General features: G+C 37.5%; 3 protein-coding genes across 3 annotated transcripts; 1 reads left to right on the forward strand and 2 right to left on the reverse strand.

Moving 5' to 3' along the window:
- The first annotated feature begins 988 nt into the window (after positions 1-988).
- LOC106294311 (probable LRR receptor-like serine/threonine-protein kinase At1g14390) lies at positions 989-3,797 on the forward strand. The gene is made up of 5 exons (XM_013729867.1): positions 989-2,402; positions 2,485-2,606; positions 2,678-2,930; positions 3,009-3,202; positions 3,278-3,797. Exons 1-5 carry the CDS (start codon positions 1,151-1,153, stop codon positions 3,644-3,646), a joined length of 2,190 nt encoding a protein of 729 aa, XP_013585321.1. The 5' UTR covers positions 989-1,150; the 3' UTR covers positions 3,647-3,797.
- Positions 3,798-4,029: 232 nt separating this feature from the next.
- LOC106343925 (ubiquitin-conjugating enzyme E2 1) lies at positions 4,030-5,730 on the reverse strand. The gene is made up of 6 exons (XM_013783283.1): positions 5,498-5,730; positions 4,971-5,106; positions 4,847-4,872; positions 4,660-4,749; positions 4,467-4,555; positions 4,030-4,393 (listed from the first exon to the last, which is right to left on the reverse strand). The coding sequence occupies exons 2-6, from the start codon at positions 5,093-5,095 to the stop codon at positions 4,265-4,267; spliced, it is 459 nt and encodes a 152-aa protein (XP_013638737.1). The 5' UTR covers positions 5,096-5,106; positions 5,498-5,730; the 3' UTR covers positions 4,030-4,264.
- Positions 5,731-7,281: 1,551 nt separating this feature from the next.
- LOC106293450 (probable pectate lyase 3) lies at positions 7,282-9,715 on the reverse strand. Its single transcript, XM_013729126.1, has 3 exons — positions 9,423-9,715; positions 8,656-9,343; positions 7,282-7,973 (listed from the first exon to the last, which is right to left on the reverse strand). The coding sequence occupies exons 1-3, from the start codon at positions 9,629-9,631 to the stop codon at positions 7,491-7,493; spliced, it is 1,380 nt and encodes a 459-aa protein (XP_013584580.1). The 5' UTR covers positions 9,632-9,715; the 3' UTR covers positions 7,282-7,490.
- Between the last annotated feature and the right edge of the window lie 1,450 nt (positions 9,716-11,165).

Raw genomic sequence — 11,165 nt, forward strand, 5'->3', positions numbered from 1 at the left:
AACTTAAACAAAACGAAGAGTTAAAGGTAATTTTTTTTTGTTACACTTCCCGGAAAAAAAGGTTACAATATGGACTTTCATAATATGGCCTTTTAACATATTAATGTTATGAACATTTAATAATTATCTTGACGAAAAACAAAGACTATAAATAATTTATTATTAATAAAATTATAAAATTATTTACAATTTGATGACTAATTCATCGCCCTTTTTTATATGTTAAATTTTTCATAGAAGTTTAAAAATCATTGTATTTTATTTAAACATGTATAACTAATTTATAATCTTTTATGCCATACTAAGTCATAATATAATATTTCTTCATATTTTACATTAATAACCATTGTTTTTATATATCGTCTACAATTTTCTAATTACGTCTATTTGTTCAATTTTTTATATTCGTCATAAATAGATGGTTTAAGATGCAAAAAAAAATTATTTACTTGGTGAATATAATACATCAAATATTACAAATACATCATTTAGTTAAATAAATAAACAAAAACCGAAAATTCATATTCGCGCTCAGGGTCTAGTATATATATATAGGGTGTGTGTAGTATATAGGTTCTTGTGGGTTTATATATTTGCAGGTGTATATGCATCTATTATGTATCTAATAAATGCATGTTATAAAGAAAGGTCTGACCAGTACACAGTGCATATTTATATTACTTGCTGACTACAGAGAAATGAGTCAATACTTAAAACCAAGTTGAATTAGTTAAACAAAATGAAATCTAATTGTGGAAAATTTCGATCAAAAGTAGATAAATAGTCAGATGTTTCATGTGGATTTTACGTATTTTAAGGATCTAGTTAATCTTTTTTCTTTTAAAATACATTACTCACTTCCTTCCATGCAGTTAAACAGTCTGTCAATGTGCAGCAACTGACCAACCATCAAGGAAAAAACAAAACTCAAAAAACAAATATATGTATTTATTGTCTTATCAATTTCCCAAGAAAAAGCTGCCTTACATCATTAAAAATCCCAAGAATTTATGTACTAAAAGCACCTCCCCTGCATCTTTACAACTAGTATTAATCAAACAACACTAATCTCAGAATCAGTGACATGTTTCTTCCTTCTCTTCCTCTAGCCACAAAACTAATCCTTACTCTGTGATTTCTCCCCAAGAAAATGAAGAGTTCCTCCAAAAGCCACGTCTATTCTCTCATTTTCCTTCTCCTTCTTCTTCTAACATCACTCTCAGAATCACAGCTAACGTCAAGTGAATCAAGAACTCTACTAGAAATCCAGAAACATTTGCAATATCCACCAGTTCTACGATCATGGAGCAACTTCACCAACTTCTGCTACCTCCCATCTTCTCCTTCCTTCAAAATCCTCTGTTTCAACGGCCACGTAACCGAATTAACCGTCACCGGGAACAGAACCGTTAAGCTCTCCAAAACATTCTCCACCGACTCCCTCTTCACCGTTCTGACAAAACTCTCAAACTTAAAGACCCTGTCTCTCGTCTCTCTCGGCATCTCTGGTCCCCTCCCTCCAAAGATCACCAGGTTTTCTTTTTCTCTCCAGTCTCTGAATCTCAGCTCTAACTTCATCTCTGGAAAAATCCCTAAAGTGATCTCATCGTTGAAGAGCCTGAGAAGTCTTGTTCTCGCCAACAACGAGTTCAACGGGAGTGTTCCTGATCTCAGAGGATTGTCTAATCTCCAAGAGCTGAATCTAGACGGTAATAAACTCGGCCCTGACGTTGTTACTTCGCTCGCAAGTAACTTGATCACTGTTTCATTGAAGAACAACTCTTTTGGATCCAATCTCCCAGAACAGATCAAGAAGCTGAATAAGCTTCAAAGCCTGGATCTTTCTTCCAACAAGTTTGTTGGATCAATCCCAAGATTCCTTTTCTCGCATCCTTCGCTACAGAATCTAACTTTGGCACAGAACTTGTTCAGTGGATCACTTCCAAACTCATCTCTATGCAGCTCCAAGCTTAGACTTTTAGATGTTTCCAGGAATCTTCTAACTGGAAAGCTTCCATCTTGCTTGTCTTCCAAGACTTACCATAATCAGACAGTGGTCTACACATTCAACTGCTTGTCTGTCAATGGCTCCCCCTCTGCAAAGTATCAGCGTCCTGTTTCCTTCTGCGAAAACGAAGCAAAGCAAGCGGTTTCTGCTGTGAAGTCTGACACTAAGGATCACCAAAAGAAAGAAGAAGAAGATAAAGGAATAGAACTTGGATTGGTGATTGGGATTATCATAGGTGTGGTCCTCGTTTCAGCAGTTTTGGCTGGTTTAGTTATGGTTAGGATGAAAAAGTCAAAATCAAAAGAAGTACCTTTAGAAGCAAGCAACGTCGACAAGGTCTCCGTTTGTAGCACAGCCACAAGGTCCACTACATCAAAGACAGTACCAGATCCAAGTAAATAATAAAGGCTATTACATTAAGTTCTTGAATCAAATTTTTCACAACCCATTTAACCTAAGTATAATTTCAAATGCAGGACGTGTACCACAAACAATGAGATCTGCTGTGATTGGACTATCACCATACCGTGTTTTCTCTCTGGAGGAGCTGGAAGAAGCCACCAACAATTTTGATGCAGCAAGTCTCTGTGGAGAACAGGTAAAATGAAAAAGCCAACAAAACATGATCATAACTCCATTTGAGTCTCTAATTATGTGATTTAAAAACAGCTGTACAAAGGTTGTCTTAGAGAAGGGATAGCAGTGACGGTGAGGTGTATTAAGCTGAAACAGAAGAGTTCAACATCAACGCAGAACTTGGCTCAACAAATGGAAGTTTTATCAAAGCTGAGGCATATGCATTTGGCCAGTGTTCTTGGACACTGCATTGGTACTTACCAAGACCATCATCCATACGCCGGGAGCACCATTTTCATAGTCCAAGAATACATCTCTAACGGGTCTTTGAGGGACTACCTCACTGGTACACCTGAAAAAACATTTTGGATTTCAAAAGTTTTCGATTTAGGAAGCTAATTTTAATTTTTTTTTTTTTTGGCAGATTGGAGAAATAAAGAGGTGTTGAAATGGCCTCAGAGAATGTCAATAGCCATTGGAGTAGCTACAGGGATACAGTTTTTGCACACAGGAGTGGCACCAGGAATCTTTGGGAACAATTTGGAGATAGAGAATGTCCTGCTTGATGAAACACTCACTGTTAAACTCAGTGGCTATACTATTCCTTTACCATCCAAGGTATAAACTAAGCAGAGATAACAAGACTTAGCTTCTTATTTCTAATTCATATCTTTTGGGGAGGGAATCTTGCAGGTTGGAGCAGAAAGCACTAGCAATGAAGATGGAGAGAAGGAAGATGTGTACCAGTTTGGAGTGATCCTACTTCAGATCATCACGGGGAAAGTAATGGCGGCTGCATCTTCAGAATTGGGAAGCTTGAAGCTTCAGCTGGAGAATGGTTTGAGAGAACCATCGGTGTTGCGTAGCTTAGCAGATCCGAGCGTGAGGGGAACGTATGCGTATGAGTCACTGAGGACCACAGTGGAGTTTGCCATTAACTGTCTTTGTGAAGATCAGAGGAAGCGGCCATCGATAGAGGATGTTGTATGGAACCTGCAGTACACAATTCAGGTGCAGCAAGGATGGACAAGCAGTGGGAACCTTGGGGTTGGTGATACATAGATGAAAGGAGGAATATGTCTTCACCATCCCTGATTGAAATAGAGAAACAGCTTGATGACAAATTCAAAACCCATATAGGAAGATGAATGTAAACCTCAGAGAAAAAGAGAGGCAGAGCTGCAAAAGCTATATATGTCAGTTGATTGTTCAAAACAGAAGCACTGAACATGTAACAAACCAAACATAATAAATAATACATTATGTTGGAATATCTAATACTTGTGGTACTTAGTCTTATGTCAGGACTCAGATTTTGGTGGAGACATTATATTAGAATGTAACTGAAAAGGCATGGATGGGTGATAGAGGGAAAAGGCCACACACTCTTTAATATTTCACATCACAACTTTTTTATCATTTTGGTACAACGTTGTTTTGGCACCTAGCAAGAAACCCATAATACATATATACAAAAAAAAAAGTAAACAATTCAGATGGTTTGGTACAAAGTTTTTACAAGGACGTTTAGGCTTCATAGAACCCATCAAAGCATTCAATCAGTAGAGTTTTGAACACACACAAAAGACATGAACGAGAAGATAAGAAAGCCGTTGCTTTAATGGTGACATTGAGTGATTGAGAGTAGGAGAGAGTTGCAGAGCTTACAACTAACTAATACTAATCAGCAGTCCAGCTTTGCTCGACAACATCACGCACTTTTCTGTTGTACTCGCGCTTGTTTTCGCTGTACATCCGAGCAGCTTCCGAATTTGCAGGAGAATTCGGATTAGGGTCACAGAGCAACGACTGTAATAAAAAGGGGAAAATGATCAGAGAAGAACAAAAGTAATCTCAAGATTTCAGGGTATTAAGAGATTACCTGGATGGAGGTAAGTATAGCAGCAACATCATATATTGGACTCCACTGGTTTTGTAGAATGTCCAAGCAAATACTCCCATCTGCATAAACTGCAAAGAAGGTAGAGAAGAAGAAGAAAGTTAATGTGAGCCAAAAAAGCTAAACATTAACCGAGAGTGGAAGAAAAGAGAAGGCTGCATCTCTATAAGCTTACTATTTGGATGGAACATCCGTGACACAAAGCGAACTGTCGGTGGTTTATTTGGATAATCCTCAGAGAACTGCAGTGAGAGTTTGAAAGTACCTGCCAGGAAGATCAAGCAAGAGCCAATAAGAAAACTACTATAATGACTGATCCCAAGAGAGGTGATCATCGCCAAATTACAAAAACATAACCTTACCTCCATCCCATGGGGTGTCATCAGGCCTGAAAATCCACAAAACAAGATCCAAGTAAGTATAGAAAGTTAGAAACAACCAATTTATTAGAAACTAAGCTAGTATCTGCGGTACTTGGTTCGTTACCCGAATATGACAGCATTCCAGAGCATGATATTGTTGTCGTGTGGAGCACCGCTGATACCCGCAGGTGGGTCTTGCTGCAACCTCTTGAAATCCCTCATCAACCTCTTCCTTGCTGGAGTCGACATCCTCCTTTACTCTACAAAACAAAAGCCCATAACTTCCATCATTCTAACGTCTGAACACCTCTGTGAATCTCGAAACATCTACTGAATATGTTAATATAAAACTGATTCTCAATGGTTTGGGTATGCTAACCAACATGTAACAGAGTCTAATCAACATATAGCAGCTAGATTAGCTTAGAAGCAACATCAAAACTAAGACTTGAACCTAGAAACACAGCCTAAGGTCGCATCAATTCTATAAACAAGAAACCAATTACCAAAAACAAATAATTTAACCTAGAAACAGTTTAAAGTCGCACCAATTCACCAAAAATAGCTATAATCATGACAAGACCAAGCTCAGAAGAAAGTAAAATTCACGGATCCACCAAAAGAAACATAGAGGAGAGATGAAAAGGGTACCGTGGAAAAACAGATCTCGTTGTTGAGCAAAAGACGGCGATTACAGGAAGAGGCAAAGATCGCGGCGATAAGAGGTCGTCAAGCGAACATCTGAGTCGCGGTGATAACCGCCGGTGATCAGAGGAACAGGTGGGTCGGTTCTCGATCTCAGCGAGAGGAATCGAAGAGTTGAATGATTTTTGGAACCAAAGGTTTATATCATCTTGCCTTTGCTTTGGCCTGGCTTCTAAACCGGTATCAACCGTTAGGGTGTACTGTACCGTTAACCGGATTTAATCGATTACTTAAACACCGCGAAGATTATAGTTGCTGAACCGAAATAAACAATTGAGAATCTATATACCACCCTTCAACCCTCTTCTCCAATCCTGAGGCTTTTGGATTATACTAGCTCGTACTCTCTCAACTCAAATCATTTTGAGAGTTGCTCTTCAAATGAAAAAAAAACAGCTAAAATTTAAATAAGGCAATACATCCTAGGGTGGGCACGAGGAAAGTACTTGCCGATTATTGGTTTGGCTTGCTTGAAACAACTATAAGTACTTGGAAAAAAAAATTGATACTTGCAAATAACTTACCTTGCCTTGTTACTTGCTAAACCAAGTAATTGTCTCTTGATTACATACAAAAAAACACATATTCTAAAATTTTAATATCCAAAAATCACATGAATTTTTAAAGAAATAGACAAAAATAAAAATAAGCGTTCAAAATATTGTAAAACCATATAAAACTCAATGTTCCTTCATTTTGTTCATCCATTTTATTTCGATGTTCCAAATTCTTTTTACAAGTAACAAGTATTTTATAGAACTGAGTAACGAGGCAAGTACCAAAAAATAAAATGATACTTGATACTCGCCTTATACTCGTGACTTGATACTCACCTTATACTCGTGATTTGATACTCGCCTTGTACTCGTAACATCCGAGTGGCACAAAATATTTTTTTTTAATGAATCTTAAATTTTTTCAACTCAAATTATTTTTTTACAAAAAATGCATCATGTGTTCTCTGAATTTCTAACACGAAAGATCTTACCCTATCAGCAAACAAAAAGAAAGATGAGATAATCCCTGATAACTGATGGCCCTAAGATTCATCATCTATTCCATGCGTAGTCTCCTCCATAGCTAGGGCGAAGCATTGTTCATCCGGTTTGAGTGCTTTTGTTTGATGGAGTTTGCAAATGCGTGCTAGCTGATAAGGTAAGGCAATACAAACTTACGATACAAGAAAAACGAGTTAAGTAAAGATGCATAGTCACATGTCCACAAGACAAGTAATGTGAAAAAGAGACATTTGACGGTTCTTTAATTAGTCCCATTGTGATTTGTTTTCCTCGAACTCTCTTCATTTTTTTTTTGAATCCAGTCTCTTGTGTATATTATATATCGTCTATTAATCATATCCACAAGCTGGAAAAGAAGCAGCAACCACCAGATGACGAACATTAAGAATTGGACCTTAAGGCCAGCTAGCCAAACAGCCCTTAGTTCTCAATCCCGTCTACAATAGTGCAACCCAAGGATCCAATTATTTTGTTGTTGATTAGGCTAATAATGTGTAACTGCCTATGTCATAATGTTCTATAATCTATATGACAGATCACAGAGTTCCATCAACGACACTCAAATTCCTGGACAACATCATTATCTAAACAACCAATAACCTTCTCTACACCTAACTATAACGTCATTTCGTTGTAATTTTGTCATGACTCATGAACACCAAATAAAAATCCTAATGCACCAAGCAAACACAAGACAAGACGAGAGCTAGTGAAAATATGAAAATATATGGGGGAAAATTGTACATAGAGGAAACTGAATCCTAATAAGAATAATATTACAAAACCCCAATCATAGAAAAGCCCACTTTCATTTCCTTTTTTCCCCTCTCTCTCTCTCTCTCTCTTTTCTTGGACAACAAGCAAATACAGGGAGCACAAGCTTTGTTTGTTGGAAGGCAACAAAATGGTAATTTTAATCATCAGCAGGCTTGACCTTGTTTGCAGCCCAGTACTCCTGCGTCCATGGTGAGTATACGGACCATCGTTCCCGGCTTAGGTCGGATCGCAAACTTGTTCGGGATAGGGTTCTTCGGTTTAGGGCTCCACGCATTAGGTTTACCGGATTGCACAAAGTAAGCTCCATTCAGGAAGTAATCTCCTTCTGATTGCCAGTTCCAAAGTTTCCAATCAACGTAAGAAGTGTACTCTCTCTTTGTGATCTGTTTGGCTTGTTCGTTAGGAGGAGCAATGAAACGGTTGCCATGACTAATGATTGTAGGGTTCATGTTTCCACCAATTGCATACATTTCCCAATGTGTGTAGTCATTGTTCACCACATGTATCGTTCCGAATCTGACCCGGGGCATTCTCTGTTCCAGTCTCTTACCAAAGTGGTTGAATGCAACTGTTATCTGCATCTTCTTGTCGATCTCGTGTTTGTCATTGGCCCCAAAAAGCATCACCTGTTTTCTCACAAACCAAATTCAAATAAGAGCTTAAAAGATTTATTTACAAAATATAAATTAAACTATGAATTAGAGGACCATAAACATTTTTAAGTTATTCTTGAGTAAAAAAATTGATAATTTGGAACCATATATAATAATTCTTTAAAATCTGTGGGTCAAGCCAAATGTTTCATCTGGTTGGGCATGTTCGTTTACATGTCGCGCGACCTGCGACCAAGATTACTTCGTTTACGTGTTTTGCGACCTGCGACTTACGACCTGCGACTTGCGACCTGCGACTAAACCTGTGATCTGCGACTAAAACTATGTTCGTTTACGTGTCGCGCAACCTGCGATCTGCTACCTGCGACCAGTCGCGCGATCAAAATTTTCTTAATTTTTAGTCGCTGTTTTTTCGGGCGACTTGAATGGAAACCCGCGACTGGTCGTGCGATCAGTCGCGCGCCATCAAAACAAACAACAACCTGAGACTTGTGACATGCGACCAATCGCAGGTCGCATGCTATGCTACAGCAAAACGAACAACAACCTGCGACATGCTATCAGTCGCAGATCACATGTCGCAGGTAGCGCGATAGGTAGAAATAAACGTAAATACAATCTCAGACAAAGGGGTATAAAGCATAGTCTATGCCAAGTTTGTAAGAAATACTTTTTAAAGAAATTGTATTATTACCTCTTGGTGGTCTGTGAAGTGGCTGTTGGAGACAGTCACTGCAGTGGATCCTAGAATCGCATCAATCATACCATCAGAACATCTCGTCATCGAGACATGATCGATCCAAACATTAGTTGCTCCAAACAAATTGATTCCATCACCATCACTTCTTGTCCTGAGCCCTATATGTTGCTCGGAGTCTCTGATCAAACCGCCGTTCGCGGGAACAATCTGCTTGATATAGATATTGTGTACGATCACATTATTCACAAACTGCAGCGTTAATCCAGAACCTCCCATGATGTACACCCTAGCTCCACGTCCATCGATCGTTTTATCGCTCGTCATCATCAGTTCCTGTTGCAGTTTTATGACCATGCTTCTTGCGAAGATGATCCAAAGCGGTCCTTCTCGTGTCACCGCGTGTCTTAATGTTCCTGGCCTAGGGCTGATAAGTTCGTCGTCTGAGGCATCGGTGACTACGTAGATCGGTCCGTCTTTTCCTCCGCTGGTTCTCCTGCCGAATCCGAGGGCACAGACCGCTAGTTTCTTACGGTTCTTTTCCCAATCACGGTCGCATCTCCAGCATTTGTCTATCGGGTTATGAGCTACGCATTTTCCTCTTCTGTTTTGCATTTTACGACCACGTCTCGCCTGTGAAAGCTCTCTTCTTGTGCTGTTGATTGATTCCGTGGTGTCAAGTGCTCTGTTAAGAAGAACAAAGTTGTTTTATAAGGTTACTTGTTTAGTACGTTAGGCTAACATTTTTGACTTTTAAAACTCACAAAGCGACATGGTAATTCAAGTGGTTGGTGACGTTAAGAGGATAAGGATCGAAAGAGGCCAAAGTTTGTTTCAACGCATCGCCTTGACGCTGCGTCCAGTAGTCGTCGAAGACGGCAATATTGGCTTGAACCTGTGGTGCTAATGTGGCTAATGACGATAAGAACAAGACGAAAACGTAGCTGCCAATATTCAAAAACGCTGCTGCCATTTGCAAATAGAGAGAGAGAGAGATAAAAGCAGCTAAGATTTTTTCCCGGTGAAAACCACAAGGAGAGTTTGTGGTTTTCAGATCGGGTTGCCGGGTTAAAAATTGTATGTTTGCACAGATTGCTTTTATAGCAAGGAACTGAAGAGAGAGAGGGGGTCAATGGAGGATTAAGAATTAACACAGATTAATCAACCATTGATTTTAATTTTTTTGCATGCTTTTGTGTTTGTCCTTCTTTTGTGGGATATTTTAAGTTATTTGTGCCTTTTCCTAACATTATTTTTAGTGAGATAAATAAATTAGGGAAAACTGTTTTTTAGACAAAAAAAATAGTAACTATGTCCCTTTAGACTAATCTATATTTTGTGTCATATTTTCCTATAATACCAATTAATATTTATAAAAATAATTTAAATAAATAGTTTTACAAACAAAAAAAATTAGGAAAAATAGTAACATTTGTTAAAATACCTATATGAACTTAATGGTATATTTTCCAGTTATAACAAAGTTAAAATTATAAATTTCAGATTATATTCTAAAAAAAGTAGAAATGACATTCTACGAAGTAGAAAACAAAATCTACTTTTTTCATTGAATCTACAATGTTTAGAATACGTGATTACGTGATCTACGTAAATAGGAGTATTCTACAAATATGTAGAATACACATTCCGCGCTTAACCTACCATTCTAAAATTCTTAGAAATCGAAATCTACACATTAATCTAATTCTAAAACATGTAGAAACCGACTTCTACAGATTTACTATAAATCTAAAACATGTAGAAATCAAATTCTAAACATTACTATAATTCTAAAAAACTGTAGAAACTGATTTCTACATATTAGTTGTATTCTACAGATAAGAAATCAGTTCCTAAAAATATTGAAACAAAATATTTGAGAATATTCACTTCTATATTTTCTAAAAAAACCGATTTTTTTTTTAAAAAAAAATGATTTGGGATTTTTTCCTCGACACGGGATCGATCGATCTATTCTTACAGATCGGTCGATCTGTGTAAATCTACCTTCGCCGATCGAGTGAAATGGATCAGGTCGATCAATATATATTTCGCGTTTTTTTTTGTTCTGAATAATGATCGGGATCGATCGATCCACTATAACTTGTAAAGTGGGATCGATCGATCCCCCTCGTCGAACTCAATATATATCTTTTTAAAAAAATTACAATTTAAGAGCATTACTGTCATTTTGGAAAAAAATAGTCTAATAGGACATAAAGTAGTATAAATTAGTGTAAAGGGACATAGTTACCATTTTTTTGCTCTAAAAAAACAGATTTCCCAGTAAATTAATACCACCTTTAAAACTTGAGCTCCCTATTTTTGGTTTTACCATCCATACATTAGATAAGTCTTGTGATACACGATTCTAAACTATTGAAAATAATAATGGGAAGATAATAGCATCTTCATAACTGGATTTCACACTCTTATATTACTAAAAATAAAAGGGAAAATCTGTTTTTTTAGAGCAAAAAAATGGTAACTATGTCCCTTTAGACTAA

This window comes from Brassica oleracea, chromosome C5, assembly GCF_000695525.1.
Source record: "Brassica oleracea var. oleracea cultivar TO1000 chromosome C5, BOL, whole genome shotgun sequence".
NCBI lineage: Eukaryota > Viridiplantae > Streptophyta > Magnoliopsida > Brassicales > Brassicaceae > Brassica > Brassica oleracea.